This window comes from Urocampus carinirostris, chromosome 14, assembly GCF_059441175.1.
Source record: "Urocampus carinirostris isolate Australia breed hairy pipefish chromosome 14, RoL_Ucar_1.0, whole genome shotgun sequence".
NCBI classification, from domain to species: Eukaryota; Metazoa; Chordata; class Actinopteri; order Syngnathiformes; family Syngnathidae; genus Urocampus; species Urocampus carinirostris.
The window spans coordinates 15024950-15042438 of NC_142362.1; the positions used below are offsets into that span (position 1 = coordinate 15024950).

Here is a 17489-nt window from a genome sequence, read left to right on the forward strand (position 1 = left end):
GTATGTATCTTCAAATCAATTGAAATAAGTAAAAAAGACATTTTCAATCACTATACTGGATGAAACCGTCGCATGTTTTAAACATTAATGAGCCACTTTACAGCTTCAGTGCTGATGGAGCTGTTTGCAAGCAGGATTTCTTCCTGTTTTCTCCCTTGTCTTTTATCAAGTAACCATTGGTGCAGATCTCTATCCTGAATTATAGATATTCATATTTTACTGATAGTTTAATTTATAGATATTTTTTGGGTGCAATCATATTTGCAAGGTCAACCATATTTTTCTCTTTAATTTAGTTGTGCTGACCAAGTGAATTATAATCGACTTTTAAGAATTCAAATTATTCCTCATTGGGTCACAACACTGGTACTTGATGATCGCTTAAATTTCTGCTCACTGATTGGTCGGTCAGCGCCAGTTGGGTTTGACTTGGTGACATGTATGTTGCAATCTACATAACAAATGGAATTATAAACTATCTTTCTGAAGAGTATGTAATCTATATAAAATGATGACTTTTTTACATAAACTGATATGCCTTTTTAAGACATTAATCAATTGTTTCATTTTCTCTTTTCCAATACATGTATGAGAAATTGTCAGTTTAAGGGCCCATTTTTTCTTCAATTTATCCATCACAGCAATCTTTAAAGCCCCAGTGTGTAATATTTGACAACTTGATGGCACTGTATTGTCTAATCCAAACAAAAACCAGTGCCACAGAGCACAGATTAGCAGCAAGATGCCAGACAAATGTTCTTTTAACTGCCTCTTGGGGACAAATAATGTGTTTTGATTGATTGATTGATGATTGATTGATTGAGACAAATATTCTGGCGACTTTAGGTAGGGATCCCACTATGGAAATGAAATACAAATCTCTCCATCTATGATTTTTTTAATAAAAAAATTAAATTCGTACAATAGTTCATGTGTTATTGAGTAGTATTCAAATCAATGTTTTTATTTTACTGAATGAAAGTCTTTTGTACCACTAGGAGGCACTAAATATTACACACTGCCCCTTTATTTGTAGCACTGTGAAATAATTCATCTCATCTCATTAGCCGTACCGCTTATCCTCATTAGGGTCGCGGGGGGGGCTGGAGCCCATCCCAGCCATCTTCGGGCAGTGGGCAGGGGACACCCTGAACTGGTTGCCAGCCAATCGCAGGGCACACGGGGACAGACAACTCATTCGCTCATTCACACCTAGGGACAATCTGGACCGGCCAATTCACCTGAAATGCATGTTTTTGGAATGTGGGAGGAAACCGGAGTGCCCGGAGGAAACCCACGCAAGCACGGGGAGAACATACAAACTCCGCACAGAAAGTCTGGAGCTGGATTTGAACCCACGACAGGTTCCCATGACATGAACTGTGCCGCACAAGCGCTAACCACTGCGCCGCCGTGCTGCCCCGAAATAATTCATATTTGTTCTTTTTTACTTATTTGAAGATTATATTAAACTTTTGAAAGTAGTATACAACAATAAGAAGCCAAACCATTACATGTCATTTGAATTCTAATGAGTTTTTGTCAGGCCCTTATTGAAGACCTGATTTCGAAAACGATTGTAATTGAAACAAAATGGAATCAAATGAAGTTTTGCGGAGCAAAATCAAATCAAGGATCAATATCAAGCCGTAGTATGTTGTATTTTAATTTCATCTTGTTGTTAGATGTTATTGGATTTAGGAATCATTTTTTAAGATGTAAATTGTTTTGGCGGCGCATATTAATGTTTTTTTTCAATATTTGTAACATTAAAGATAAAGATGGTTGCAAAAAGTCCCCAAGTTGAATGTTGTTCAACATTTAGTCCATGTAACAGCACCAGGGCGTAAACACAGCATCGAATAGTTGTAATTATTTTGTCAAGTCATATTTCCTGTATTTTTATAGCCCTTAATCACAAAATGTCTCAAAGGACTGCACATGCTACAATTACCACATCCCCTGATCTGAAACCAACACGTGGACAAGGAAAACTCAAAAACCTAAGCATGAGGAAAATAAGAAACCCTGAGAAGGGGCCTCACAAGTGGTAATCCCCCTTGAAGGATGATCAGGGTTCAATAGAGTTAGCAGTGGGTAACAATACACAAAACATTCTGAATATCAATTAAAAAAAACATAGGTAATTCGTAAAAATTGTCCAAAAAGTCTATGACAGCATTGATGCAGCTTCCCATCTCTGCCGGCTGGTCGATGCAGACGTTGACATGATGGTCAGTAGGGCCACACAAACTACTTGCCTGCTCGACCCGTTTCCGGTTTCACTGGTGAAAGATCTATTTGGGATGGTTTAATTGTAACCTGTGCAGTCCTTTGAAACATTTTGTGATTAAGGGTAATACAAAAAATGGTGACTTGAATCTGTGTAAGACTGTCATGGGACAGATCACTAAAACTGGAAAACAGCTGCCGACATGGACGTGATCTAAAACTTGGGATGTAGTAGCAGAATGTTCATTTACAATTTATTTCCGAATGATTTTAATCTTTTTATTAAAAGAATACCATAAAGTCATCGGCAGAATAGGTAGAACTTTGAGGCTTAAGTTTTCTTATTTATCCTTCCATTCTTGTATCCTAATTTCTTGATGTTTGTCTTGATTGAGTATTTACCTTGGAGTGCCAGTTATTATCTTGTGGCATAATTCTCTTATATATTTTTATCAGTGACAATAAAGACATCTATCCATCTATTCATTATCTGCACCGCTTATCCTCAGTAGGGTCACAGGGGTGCTGGAGCCCATGGTAGCTATCGTCGGGCAGTGGGCAAGGGACACCCTGAACCGATTGCCAGCCAATCGCAGGGCAGACAGGAACAGACGACTTACTTGCTCATTCCACCTAGGGACAATTTTGAACTGGCCAATTAACCTGACATGCATATTTGAGGAATGTGGGAGGAAACTGGAGTGGCCGGAGGTAACCCACGCACGCACAGGGAGAACATGCAAACTTCACATGGGGAGGCCGCGGTAGCTGTAATTGAACCCTCAACATCCCCACCGTTGGCCTTATTTGCTAACCACCCACCCGCCGTGTCGCCTACATTAAAGACAATACAATTCAAAACTTCATTTGCCGACGGAAGTGTTTGTTTTGAAATTTGCAGCCACCGGCGCTACAGCAGTGTATCCTATCGACCTGGTCAAGACTCGTATGCAGAACCAGCGTTCCACAGGCTCCTTGGTGGGCGAGCTCATGTACAAGAACAGTTTCGACTGCGCCAAAAAAGTCCTACGCTACGAAGGCCTCTTTGGATTCTACCGAGGTAGGTGAAAAATATCACGTGGCGAAAATAAACAGCAATCCAGCAGATCCAGCATCACAACGTGTCAGGGTGATAATGTTGGCAGCCCGCTTTGCTAATTGATATCAGGAACCTTTTGGCCTCCCGCTCCAGCGGTGAATAAAGCAACCCCTGGGGTCACGTTTTCATTACATCCAAAGCAAGTCGCCCCCCAGGAGGACAATGAGCGGCAGAAAATCTGTGTGATCTCGGTCAGACTGGACTGCGTTAATGGCGACACACAACACTCTCACCCTGGGGCGCTTCATGTGGAGGAAGTCAAGACTGCCACCTACTGCTGCCTCCGCAAACGCAGCAGCTCTTTGAGGCTTTTTCCTCTTTTGATGAAGGAGGAGGCTGATTGACTTGGAAGGAGGCACTAGCCTATTTTTCTGGCAGTGCTCCCAGTGGCAGTCACTCAGCAGTTCTTTGCACAAATTGAACTGGTTTGATGAACGATGCATGAAGAAGTAGTGAAAAACCACCCAGGCGCTGCATTGTTTGACTAACAAGTCTATTCAGTTACATTTAAAAAAACTTTTGAGGTTTAAATACACACATTTGACAGATAGCAATTCAATGAACAAAAGCCTAATAATGGGTATTTTAATTATAATCAATTGAAAATATATTGGACCTTTAAAATTATCAACATATCGCTGTCCTCGGGTGTTGTTCTGTTCAAGTCTGCTGTCATTAAACCTACCCTTAATCGACCTAACCTTGATCCGGAAAGCCTGTGTAATTACAAATCTGTGTCAAACTTACCTTTTCTATCTAAAGTACTCGAAAAAGTTGTGGCTAAGCAGCAGAATGACTCTACTGACACATCCCTTAACGCGGTGTTTTTCAACCTTTTTTGAGCCAGGGCATGTTTTTTACATTGGAAAAAATTCGCGGCACACCACTAGCCAAAAATGTTATAAAATGACACTGAACAGTATGTTTAATTACAATATAATTTCTAATACCCCCAGTTATTACAGCACAGACACTTGACAATGACATAATATTTGCAGAAAATGATTCATAAATGTTTTATTAAATTTTAAAAAGTGACATTGGATAATTTCTCACGGCACACCTGACGATCTCTAGGGCACACTATTGTGTCGCGGCACAGTGGTTGAAAATCACTGCCTTAAGGTATTCACGATTTTCTCCTGGCAATAGACTTCTGCAGTGTTGCTGCTGCTGGACCTCAGTTCTACCTTCGACACTGTAGACCATAACGTCTTACTAGATTGGCTGGAAAAATTGATTGGTCTGTGCAGCCCTTTGAGACTTCTTGTGATTAAAGGCTATATTACTGGTATGATGGATTTATGGAAATCTACTCAACCTCCATGGAACAATCTTATATCAAATTATCTGCATCAATAAAGTGGTCAACCAAGGGTGCTGGACATTCAAAAATTGAATTATTTTTATACTCTGACTTGACAAGAGTTTGTGTAATATTCCAATATCAGGAAATGGACGTCATCCAGAAACAGCTGAAAACAGACAACAAAAAACAAAATAGAATAATTTAAACAAACCACCCAAAAATTTATACCACACCCTGTCTCTTTGCCAGACTGACATTACGCATCGTGATGATTTTGTTTTTGTGTATCCAAGAAAAATATTTTTTACCACGTGCACGGCTGTGCAAGACAAGAGCTTTCCATGTCTGTCACTCAGCAAAAACTGCACATTAATTTTAACTTTGCCGGTCCTCATAATGGCATCTATGAATATTTTGCAGGCCTGCTCCCGCAGCTCATCGGCGTGGCCCCGGAGAAAGCCATCAAACTCACGGCAAGTCATTCCCTTAACGCCATCGCGAAGAACCGGCTTTGTGGATGGTAGCGGGTGCACTTTGCAATCAAGGCTCAGTTTCAAGCACAAGTTCATGTTAATGCTCCGCTATCTAGGGTGTGAGATTGCGTTTTATTGGCTTTTTTGGGTGTGTGTTCCCACTTCTCACAGATGAATGATTTGGTCAGAGACAAGTTCACCAAACAAGATGGCTCCATCCCTTTGGCTGCTGAAATCCTGGCTGGTGGATGTGTAAGCCAAAATTCACTATGTTACCGGTATACTGAAAAATGTTTCTTTGTGCTATTTTTGATGATCTAACATAATAGGGTGGAACTCACAGATGTTTACCATTCGTTACTGTATCTAAAATGCTCACATACAGTACAGTCGATATATTCCTTCAATCACTCATATTTAAGCACAGAGAACGTTTGTTTAAATTAATCGTATTTTTAATTTCTGGATGTTATATTTTAGATCATTTTTTGCCCACCCTAAAAACATCTGGCACAAAAGTAACCCAAATCAGAACAATAATAGAAAACCCAATTGGTTGGTCCAATCCGAATAAAAGTTTTTTGTTGAGTTCTTTTTTTTTCTTTTAAGATAGCTAATTTGTTTTAATTCATTTTGGGGTTGTAAAAATACATTTGATTAAGGGCAGGTTTTTTTGTGTCATATCTAATTTTATGGTGGTGTTTAAAAACTAAATCTTCATTTTTTAAAACACATCTTTAAACACATTCCCAAACTCCCTATTTCAGGAGTGTTTAAAACAAGTTTTATCAACTTTTATTTTTGTTGTAGAAAATCAATTATTTTGTTGGCGTGGGGATATTTTTTTGGGGGCCCACACAATCCAAGAGTGTGGGTCAAATCAACGCAAATAGTCACAAATTTTAGTCTCAAATATTTGGATAGCCGGCAGCACGGCAGAGTAGTGGTTAGCGCGTGTGCGGCACAGTTCTGAGGTCCTGAGATCCAACCTCCTATGTGGAGGTTTCCTCCCACATTCCAAAAACATGCATGTCAGGTTAATTAACCGGTTCAAATTGCCTTAGGTGTGAATGAGCGAGTGAGGTTTCTGTCTCTGTGTGCCCTGCGACTGCCTGGCAACCAGTTCAGGGTGTCCCCTGCACACTGCCTGAAGATAGCTGGGGTGGGCTCCAGCACCCCCGCCAACCTACTGAGGATAAGCGGTGCAGATAATGGATGGATGGATGGATTTGGATAGACCAAAAATGAGAGCCTTCAGTATGTCTTTAAAGGTAAAGGAAGACTCAATAGCTCCATTTAATTTTTTACAGTCAATAAATGACTAACTTTCTAATAACAAAATAGTGTGAGGAGAGAATCCAGTTTTCCTAAAGTTGTCAGGTTCAATTGTGCCCAGAGAAATGGATTTCATAAATGTAGACACAAAATAAGATATTAGAAAAGGGTTTGTTTACAGGAAAATAATCCATATTGAATTGTGTACGGATACAGAACAAATAAGTTTATCAGGATCTTCTGGATTCAAAGACACCAATGCTACTCTAACACAGGCTCGACTACCTATCCCTGGTGCATAATGTCTGATCACTCACTAGATTTAAATGAACAATACACAAAAAGAGAGAAGACACATTGTATGGTGGAGTACCAACTGGTTCTAACGGAACAAAACACAAAAGAGGTGGAGGCAGCAAACATATGCTTGAATAGTACAACAGCATAATCTTCCAACACCAACCTGCTCTAAGAGAACAAAATATGAAAGTAAGAAGACGTAGGATATCCAGGAATACCAACTGGTTCAAACGGGGAAAAAAAAGGATAACACAGGGAATATATTTATATTGTACATGGAAAGAACAACTACATCCAATACCAACCAGCTCTAATAGAGCAAAACATAAAAGTAAGAAGACGTCGGGTATGGAGGAATACCAACTAGTTCTAACGGAACCAAATACTAAAGAAGAGGATGCATGGAAATTACTCACGAGGGTACAGAACAACTACATAATGTTACAAAAGCTAGCTTTAACCGCACAAAACATGAAAATAAGATGAAACAAGAAACAAGTGGATAAAACAAGGAAAGTACCTTAACAACAAGACCATGAAATATAAGGCAAGGCATATGCTGAGTGAACAATAAACATGAATTAATACAATGTATAATGTTTGGAGATTAAATAGTTCTAACTGAACAAAACAAAAAACAGAATATGCAGGACATATGGGTGGGTGGATATTCTACCTTAACCACTAGGGTCACTGGGACACAATGTCCTGTGGTTTGTCTTGGGCAAGTACAGCAAAGTGTCAGTATGTGAAGCAAAAAAATTATGAATATGTAAGTCTGAAAAGTTGGGGTTTGAGTCTACATTTGTAAGTAGACGCGGTGGCGGAATTCCGCCCAATTGAATTCGGAATTAATGATACCAATATTCCTCAAAAAATGAAAAACAGTGACCAAATTAGTTTTCAAATCGGCTCCGACTAATTGTCGACGTCTAGCGGTACGCTGGAGACACAAGCGGCGTTTCCTGCCATCCTGAAAGGAACCAGGTCGGGCTGCGGAGAAGATCCCCGCAGGTTGTTCTCGGGGTCCGCGGGGTCGAGACCCCTGTCAGGGTGTAATTGGAGGAGAGGCCCCTGCAGGGTCCCGGCCCAAGTCGGCTCTGCCTCATTTGTGATTGAGTTTGACAGCGCCGGGCACACCCCAAGCGGGCAGGATGATTCTCGTGCATGGTACACTTTCCATCTGGGGCTGCTAGTCATTCATTTCGGAAGGCTCCGTTGAATTTCACTACGTCTATTTTCATGAAAGGCTGGGAAATGATGGCTGGCATCATCAAAAGCAAAGAAGATAAAAGCAAGGGAGTGAGCGCATCCATCTTCAGAGGAGCGGATGCTACCCCCCGCCCCACACCCACACACAAATCTTCGTCATATCCCACATTGAAAAATGACTAAACGGGCCCAAGTCTTTTTTTAGGTCCCAGCATCGGATGTTTACAGATAAGACCCCTGCCCTAAATGTCACCGGCGGCCATCCTGAGGCCTGATTAGCTTTTGGAGGAGGAAGGGGTTGGGGTGATAAATGCGCTGGAGTCAGAGGGCGCCCTGCTCGGGGCTGAGCTGGTCCAGGGTGAGTCAGAGCTAGCAAAATTGGGAAGTTGTGCCGGGGTTGGGGCGAGAGGGCAAAAGGGCCTGTGCCAGGGTCACAGCCTCCTGAACGGGAGCCGGGTCCAATCTGACCTGACCCCTGTCGCTTCTCTATCAATGCATGCTTGTTTTTTGGAAGAGTGATCAGGCCACATGTAGAAATAAATGAACCTACAATTATATGCCATAGAAATGAATAAATCATGTCATGCTTAAATACACATAGATGCAATTAAATCCTTTAATTATGCATTTTGTCATTTGTTTTGTCATTTATTTATTTCGGCATTTATTGCAGTATTCATTTTTCCTGCATTTTGTCTAGAGCTGTAACAACTATTTTTAAAGTCGACTACTGACTATTGAAACGATGAGTCGAATAATCGAATAAGAATGAGAAAATCAAATAGGTTGTGCATTTTGTAAAGTACATTCAGTGGTCAACTGCAAAGTCTGTAACAAAAGTACTTAACAATTTTCAACAGTTTGAAATCAAGCGGTTTCAAAAACTGACGTTTGTCGTTTTTAATGTTTTCACTTCAGACTAAATGCATTCCATTTCCAATATGTTTGTCAGGCCCAGTCTGACATAATGCTCAGGCTCTCTTTTATTTTTTTTCCCGATTTTTTTTTAGTCATTTGGTGACCAAACCCCCAATTCCAACCCCTAATGCTGGGCGTCAAGCAGGGAGACAATGGGTACCATATCACGATGACTGATTGTGATCACCTGTGCCCGCTTGTTTGGTGCCAGCCGCTGTGGGCTACCTGATTGGTTCCCTGTCTTTTTTAAGCCCAGTCCTTTCACTCGCCTGTTGTCAGTCCGCCAGTGAACCTCTGTTTCTACAAGGCAAGCATTTTGACTCTGATTTCCGTCTGTCCCGCTTTTTGCACCCGTTTTTTCCAACCGTCCGTTCCTGATCTCCCTGTTTGTCTCCGGCTACGACCTGTTTTTGACCCTGACCACGTTTGCTCTCCCGTCCCGGTTTACGACCCGTTTTTTGATCCCGACCACGTTATTGCTCTCCTGTTTTGGCTATCGACCTGTTTTTTCCGTCCTTGATACCGCCATCTCCTGCTCCGGAAGATCCAATTCCGTATTTGGATCACAATCCGATTGTGTGGGCCGCTTGCTTCCCGCGTCCAGTGAGCACCAGATCGCGGGCCCTGCCCTTCCTCTTTCTATCAATAAAGTTGTGGTTAACGCTACGTATTTGGGTCCTGATTCCGTTTTGGTCGTGACATACCAATATTATAAGTCTTAGGTATGACTTGACTAATGCTTGAACCTGCGACCTCCCAGTCCCGGGGCGGGCACCCAACCCCAAGACCACCGAGCTGGTCTGGCTCTCTTTCATAGCGAAATATACGCGTACAAATTTACAACGCATGTCATCATCAAACCTGTATTTGCCCAAATATTACATGAATCCCACTGAGGCGAGTCAGACTCCGTTTTGTTCAACTGTCTGACGTGCTTCATCTTTAAATGTTTGTGCATCATCGAGGTACTGCCATAGTACGCAAGGCTTGTCGTATCCAGGTTAAAATGTTCCCAGATCTTAGAAGTTTTTTTGTATGTTACCTTTCAAAACAGATGCTATTGCGCATGAGCGACCCTCGATGGGATTCATTGTTGACATGTTTTTTCAATTTTTGTTAACAACCGACTAACTATTGAAGCCCTAATCTTGTGTATTTTGCCACTTCTTTTCTCTTGTATTTTATCTTGTGCCTGGTGATTTTTTTTCTGGTAAAATGATTTACATTTTTTGTGGACGATTGGGTTTCTTTAACCCTACTTGCAATAATTAACCTGATGATAACAACTTTATTTTTTTTATTATTTTTTTAGAAGTGCATTTCAAACTGGGCGCTCTTTGCGCTAATTAGTAACAAAAAGCAGCTCTCGGCTTGAAAAATGTTGGAGATCCCTGGACTAGCTCAAGGGTGTCCAAACTAAGGCTTAGGAACTAATTGTGGCCTTCTGATCATTTTCCAGTGGCCCCAGAACATAAAACAGTTTTGCCCATAGAAATTTTAAAGTTATTTACTCATTTTAACCATGCAAAATAATAGGAAAGTATATATAAGCCAACACATACCTACATCATTTTTTTCTTTAAAATAGACTGTATTACTTAGCACCTACAAGTAGTAAAACGTTATGATATAAAACCAGTATTGTTTCAATTAATAAGCAAAAGTACATTTAACATGCATTTCTTAAAATAGTCGTAGAATTTATATTGCACAACATGGGCCTCACCTAAAGGGAGCTGTTTGAGTTTTCCCTTGCCCTCATGTAGGTTTTAGGTGCTGGTTTGCAATAATCTCTGGTCTGTGGAGCCCTTTGAAACTTCCTGTGATTAAGGGCTATACAAATAGACTTGACTTGATTTGTTGTGTATTTTTTTCTTTTTATGGGTTATTTTTGTTGTGTATTTTGTCACAAGAAAATGTTATTAAAATGTGTTTGTGTGTTAGTGGGGGGGCTACACCAAGCTGAGGTTTTCACCTATTGGTTGATCAGTAATGAATGATCAGTGCACTCATCGATCAACCAATGGGCAAAAAACTCAGCCTAAATGCATGGCAAATATATGACGAAATACATAATAAATACTGAAATTAATAAATGACTAAATGTATTAATATATAAAAACACTTTTTTTTTCAGTAATTTAAAAAGGACTACCACTAACAAATCATTACCATGTTCACACATCAACACCAAACTCACTTTTCTGCCATTGTTCAACTGCCGCTCTATCTGAAAAAATATAGATAAAAATTGACATCTATAGCCGTCCATAATACTAAACATAATCTTTTCCACAGGCCGGCGGCTCCCAGGTGATTTTCACCAACCCTCTGGAGATCGTAAAGATCCGCCTGCAGGTGGCCGGAGAGATCACCACGGGCCCTAGGGTCAGTGCCCTCAACGTGGTTCGAGACCTGGGCTTCTTTGGCCTCTACAAGGTGGGTCACCGAACCTGGGTGGGGGGTGGGGCATTTGTCGCACAAGGGCGGGGAAGGACGCACCGGACAAAAAACAGCAAGACTGAAGATGCTGAAATGCATGTCTTTGGAAGGAAGCATATGCTTATTTAATCCTACCCCCAGACTTCCTTAATAATTGAGTTTTACAGCTAAATCTCTTGTGTATTTGACCAATTACATTGGTTCTGTGGATGTACAGTCACTTCATCATCATCAACATTATCCTCACTTTCACTTTTCTCACCATTACCATTATCATCATTGCTGTTTCCATACATTTTCAGCAAGTCAAGTCATGTTTATTCGTATAGCCCTTAATCACATGGAGTCTCAAAGGGCTGCACAGACCACAGATTTTTGCAAACCACAGACTATTATTACATCATCCCCTGATCTAAAACCTTAATGAGGGCAAGGAAAAACTCAAAACCTCAACATGAGTCAAATGAAGAAACCTTGAGAAGGGACCGCACATGAGTTTCACCAAGCTGACCAGGCTGCAATGAATGTTGTAATAACAATTAATAAACATATATCGTCAACAGGAAATATAGTTCATTCGTAAGCTATAGAATAGAAGTGTGTTTTAAGCTTATTTTGAAACAGTTCCACTGAGGTTGCAGATCGAATCTCAGAGGGCAGAGCATTCCACAGCACGAGGCCCAAATGGAGAACTCTCTCAAACCTGCGGATCTCTTCTCGGCTCTTGGGATCACTAGTAGATCAGCATTTCCAGAGCAAAGGCTCCGGACCGGAACATAGAGGGAAATTAAGAGTAGCGATTATTATAACAATAATTCTAATGGGTGTTTGTGAGGAAAACGGATTGTTTTTAGGTGGGTGCTGTCCATCATACAAGTATCTTTGGACCTGCCGCTTCAGGGGGTCCACTCCCAGGCAGTGTAACCACCCATTGCTAAGTGTCCTGTTCTGGGCATTGAAAAGACAAGGCATGAGAGCTTGAGCCGGATGCCTCCAGCATCAAGCACCCATGTGGAGTAACATTTTACAGTAACATCTCCAAGATAAGCTACAAAGTACATGTATTTATGGTTACATTTGAGTGCAATAACATTTAGCAGCGGAAAAAAAGTCACAAGACATTGAAGTAAATAACGACAAACAGTTAACAAAAATGCAGATTTCCTGTCGGCAGAAGCAGCACACAGGGTGTGATGGATGTCCAGGCCTTGAGGAACTTTCGACTCCATCAACATTAAAAGTTGCCTTTAGGTGCAATAAGACAGCCGCCAGACTGCTTAGTCGCCAAGAATCCTCCCCGCTCCCCCGACATCCTCTTGTCCACCATGCTTTCGCGCACATATTCCAAACGATCCTTTGTCTGTGTTGTGAATTTAGGGAGCTAAAGCTTGCTTCCTGAGGGACATTCCCTTCTCTGCCATCTACTTCCCAGTCTACGCGCACACCAAAGAGATGCTTTCGGACGAATCGGGAAGGGCCGGGGCGCTGCAGATGCTCACTGCTGGAGCGATTGCTGGTAACAAGCAACTCAATTGTCCGTGATTGTAAAAAAATATGATTGAAATAAGACGAGTTTAAATTATTTTGGCAACACGAGAGATTATTTCATATTTACTCAACCATTAGGGTAGTAGGGGCACCATTTCCTGTGGTAACTAGCCTTCATTTATATAGCGCTTTTTTCAGTCGCTGAAGACCTCCCAAAGCGCTTTACAATGTGCTTCACACTTTAAACATTTACCCATTCACGCACACACCGAAAGCGGTGTCAGCCATGCAAGGCACCTACCTGCTCATCGGGGGAATTTTTAGGGGTCCAGTGTCTTGCCCAAGGACACTTCCACATATACTGTAATTCGGACGAGCCGGGAATCAAACCTGCAACCTCTTGGTCCCAAGATGAGCGCTTTACAATTTACTTCACACTTAAAACATTTGCCATTTGGCCAAATAGTTTTGCAAGCCACTGTGTATACACACACACACACATATATATATATATATATATATATATATATATATATATATATATATATATATATATATATATATATATATATATATTGGCCATGTTCCCTTGGTGGGCCGGTATAAAAAGTCCGACTGGCCGCATGTGGCTAGTGGCCCGTAGTTTGCCCACCCCCGGGGCAAGGCATCAACAGCTTACTTGACAAGGTTTTGACTCCAATCTTGTCCACTTTTCGGGGTAAGGCGTCCCTGCAGCATCGCTGGTGACGCCCGCCGACGTGATCAAAACCAGACTCCAGGTTTCGGCCCGAGAGGGACAGACCACTTACAACGGAGTCCTCGACTGCTTCAGGAAGATCCTCAAAGAAGAAGGATTCAGAGCCCTTTGGAAGGGAGCCGGAGGTAACAGTTTTCTCATATTTTTTTCATTGAAAGCTTAGTTTGTGTGTACCACTTATCCTCAGTAGGGTGGCGGGGGTGCTGAAGCCAATCCCAGCTATCTTCTGGCAGTAGTCAGGGGACACCCTGAACTGGTTGCCCGCCAGTCGCAGGGAACACAGAGACAGACAGTTCGCTCGCTCATTCACATCTAGGGACAATTTGGATCGTCCAATTAACCTGACATGCTTGTTTTTGGGAATGTGGGAGGAAACCCTCCCAAGCACGGGGAGAACATGCAAACTCCACACAGGAAGGTTCGATCTCATGACCTCAGAACTGTACCGCGGACACGCTACAAGTCAAATCAAGTCATGTTTATTTGTATAACACTTGCAAGGAGTCTCAAAGGGCTGTACAAAACACAGATTATTGCAAACCACAGACTATTATGACACCATCCCCTGATCTAAAACCTACATGAGGGCAAGGAAAAACTCAAAGAGAATCAAGTCATGATTATTTGTATAGCCCTTAATCACAAGGAGTCTCAAAGGGTTGCACAAAACACAGACTATTGCAAGCCAGAGTCTATTATTTCACCATCCCGTGAAGGCAAGGAAAAACTCAAAAACCCACACCTCAGACTTCTTTTTGAGCATGCAAAGAATTTGAAGTTGATGTTGTATCGTGAGGGAAATGCCATATCGCGAGGCCTAACATCATATTCTACAGAGTAAAGTAAGGTCGTCATAACCCAGGGGTCTACAAATGATATCCATCATCCATTATCTGCACCATGCTGGAGCCCAATCCCAGCCATCTTCGGGCAGTGGGCAGGGGACATCCTGAACTGGTTGCCACAAAGAGACGGACAACTCACTCTCTCATTCACACCTAGGGACAATTTGGACCGGCCAATTAACCTAACATGCATGTTTTTGGAATGTGGGAGGAAAACGGAGTGGCCGGAGGAAACCCACGCAAGCACGGGGAGAACATGCAAACTCCGCACTGGGAGGTTGTGGTAGCTGGACTTGAACCCTGAACCTCCGCACCGTGGGGCTACGCACTAACCACCCAGCCGCCGTGCTTACAAAATGATCATTCTTACAGTTATCAGGGGTAAAGGAGAGGATGCAATTTGATGTACTGCTTGTATCCTTATCGGTATGGAAGAAAGTCATATCCGTAACAAAAGAGTCATTTTCAGAAAAATCTTAAGACCCCCATCCCTGTGTTTCTTTCAGCCCGAGTCTTGCGATCCTCCCCGCAGTTCGCCGTCACCCTGGCGACTTACGAACTTCTGCAAAGGTGGTTCAGCATCGACTTCGGCGGACAGTAAGTACTTTCACCACCAGACAATTCCTCATGAAACGATCCCCTATTTTGTCCCCATTACCTCAATCCGACTCCTCCCCGCAGTCATCCGACGGGATCTCAGCCCGTCCCCGCTCTCGGACCCGAGGACCTCCCTAACGCCGACCACGTGGGCGGATACCGTCTGGCGGCCGCCACATTCGCCGGCGTGGAGAGAAAATTTGGTCTTCAGTGGCCCACGTTCCAAACTCCCTCTGAAACAGCAGCGTGACGCCCCCATAAAGAACTAAAATGACTTCAATGGGATAAGATTTTTGCTGTTCATTTTGAATCGAATCAAATGCCTTTAGTGTCATTACATAAGTATAACGAAATTTGAGCTCCACCACAAGTTCACGCATGAATGGGAATAAGAAAATTAAACAATGACAAATAGATTAAAATAAGGTAAAAGAACATGTGTGCAATACAGTAATACCAGTATCGAGCTACTGTCAGCTATATATATAGTGTCTGAAGAGGTGCAAATATTCTGTCTTCTCTGTGGCAGTGAAAAATGATGATGAATTCCGGTTCAGTTTTATTAGTGCTAACTGGAGAAGGGTGACAGATCTTGGAAAGAAGCTGTCTCTGAGTCTAATTGTTTTGGCTGGTATGGCCCTGTAGCGCCTACCAGAGGGCAGCAGGTTGAACAGATGGAGGCCAGGTTGTGTGTAGTCTTGGATGTTTTATGCCCTTCTCAGGCATTGGGAGTTATAGATGGTGGATAGGAGAGGTATGTCCATCCATCCATCCATTATCTGCACCGCTTATCCTCAGTAGGGTCGCGGGGGTGCTGGAGCCCATCTCAGTTGTCTTCGGGTAGTGGGCAGGGGACACCCTGAAGTGATTGCCAGCCAGTCGCAGGGCACACAGGGACAGACAATTTGCTCACCCATTCACACCTAGGGATAATTTGAACCGGCCAATTAACCTGACATGCATGTTTTTGGAAATGTGGGAGGAAAACGGAGTGCCAGGAGGAAACCCACTCAAGCATGGCGAGAACATGCAAACTCCACACAGGAGGTTCGGGAGTGGTAGGTATTTTATTTACAAGGCTTGCACATTTTGTAATTCTTTTTGGAGGAACATTACAACACCGCAATATTCTTCTTGTATGCCATAAGCCAGGGGTCGGGAACCTATGGCTCGCGAACCATGTATGGCTCTTTTCGTGAGTACATCTGTCTCGGAGATGAAATAGGATTAGTGCAATTATTAACTGTGTTGTTTCATGGAAGGTAATTGGTAAATGGTTTGCATTTATATAGTGCTTTTCAAGTCAATGAAGACCTCCCAAAGCGCTTTACAATGTGCTTCACACTTACCCATTCTCACACACACTCACACACCAATGGCGGAGTCGGTCATGCAAGAAAACTACCTGCTTATCGGGGGCATTAGGGATTCAGTGTTTGACATACAACACGGAGGAGCCGGGAATCAAACCTGCAACCTCTTGATCCCAAAACAAGCGCTCTGCCTCCTGAGCTAATGCCGCCCTATTATAACCACGACAACGCATAATATACTTTAGGTTATACTTTATATATACTTTAGGTTCAGTGTAGTATACATGGGGCAGAGTCTTAACTACAGTTTGCAGTCAAGGTATCACACTAATAGACCCCGTTTTGGCTGTCCATCGCTAAAAAAAAATCCCTAGTAGGGAATCGCATTAAACAACGTATGTTCACTGTTGAGATACTTTTAACGAAAACCCACAGAACACCCTATAAACATCCTAAGACTCCAGCAAAGCACCTGAAACGATTGGTTAGGTGAGTGGCACACATAGCGCGGGACCGTTCCCCTTTGCCTAACGCCGTCTGCACCAAAGGTAAATAAGTTGGTAACGGTATCCTCGTTTGCAGTATTTTGTGACATTTTTATAAAAGAACTTTGCTCGCACCTTGTTTTAAAACCATCCTTTAGGACAAAAAAATGACGGTCAAAATGAGCCCCACTGGGAGGGAGACAAGTTTTAAGTGGTATATTTTTTATGAAATGGGACACAGGCTCTGACATTATTTTTATTTTATAGATTTTATAAAAATGATCAAACAGCAAAATTAAGTTTGCTGAAGCCTTAGCTTATATCTGGAGAGGTTTTCTAGTTTTGTTAAATTCCGTCTTAAAATATCTGGTGTGACTCTCTCAAAGGAAGAAAATCAATATATTTTTTGGCTTTTCTGGCCAAGGGACAGAAAGGGTTCCCGACCCCTGCCATAAGCGATTTTGTGGTGTCGGTGCATGTTTTTCCGCTATGTACAGATGTGTTTCAAGTGTTTATTTTCATTCATGGCAACAGTTTTGAATGTATTTATTCGATTGGAATAAATGATTTTGTATGTGTTTTATGGATGTGAAATTTGAGGTCTGAGGTTGGTTTTAAATAAAGAATCTTCATTCGTGAAAAAAAAACACGTGGGTGCTATCTAGTGGTGTGATGGTTTTAATAGAGTGCAGTAAACCCTTGGTTTATCGCGTCTGTAGCTAACAATATTGTTACGTTACTATG

The 17489-nt window shown here is 42.0% G+C and overlaps 1 protein-coding gene across 2 annotated transcripts in view; it reads left to right on the forward strand.

Moving 5' to 3' along the window:
- Positions 1-15423, forward strand: part of LOC148352749 (electrogenic aspartate/glutamate antiporter SLC25A12, mitochondrial-like) — a 33024-nt gene extending 17601 nt beyond the window's left edge. For both annotated transcript variants that reach the window (XM_088352486.1, XM_088352485.1), the window contains 8 exons: positions 3134-3292; positions 5061-5113; positions 5285-5365; positions 11117-11257; positions 12638-12776; positions 13472-13630; positions 14857-14947; positions 15032-15423. In XM_088352486.1, the coding sequence (XP_088208612.1) occupies positions 3134-3292; positions 5061-5113; positions 5285-5365; positions 11117-11257; positions 12638-12776; positions 13472-13630; positions 14857-14947; positions 15032-15197 (989 nt within the window). In that variant the 3' untranslated portion in view covers positions 15198-15423. The remainder of the gene's footprint in view (positions 1-3133; positions 3293-5060; positions 5114-5284; positions 5366-11116; positions 11258-12637; positions 12777-13471; positions 13631-14856; positions 14948-15031) is intronic.
- Positions 15424-17489: the final 2066 nt, after the last annotated feature.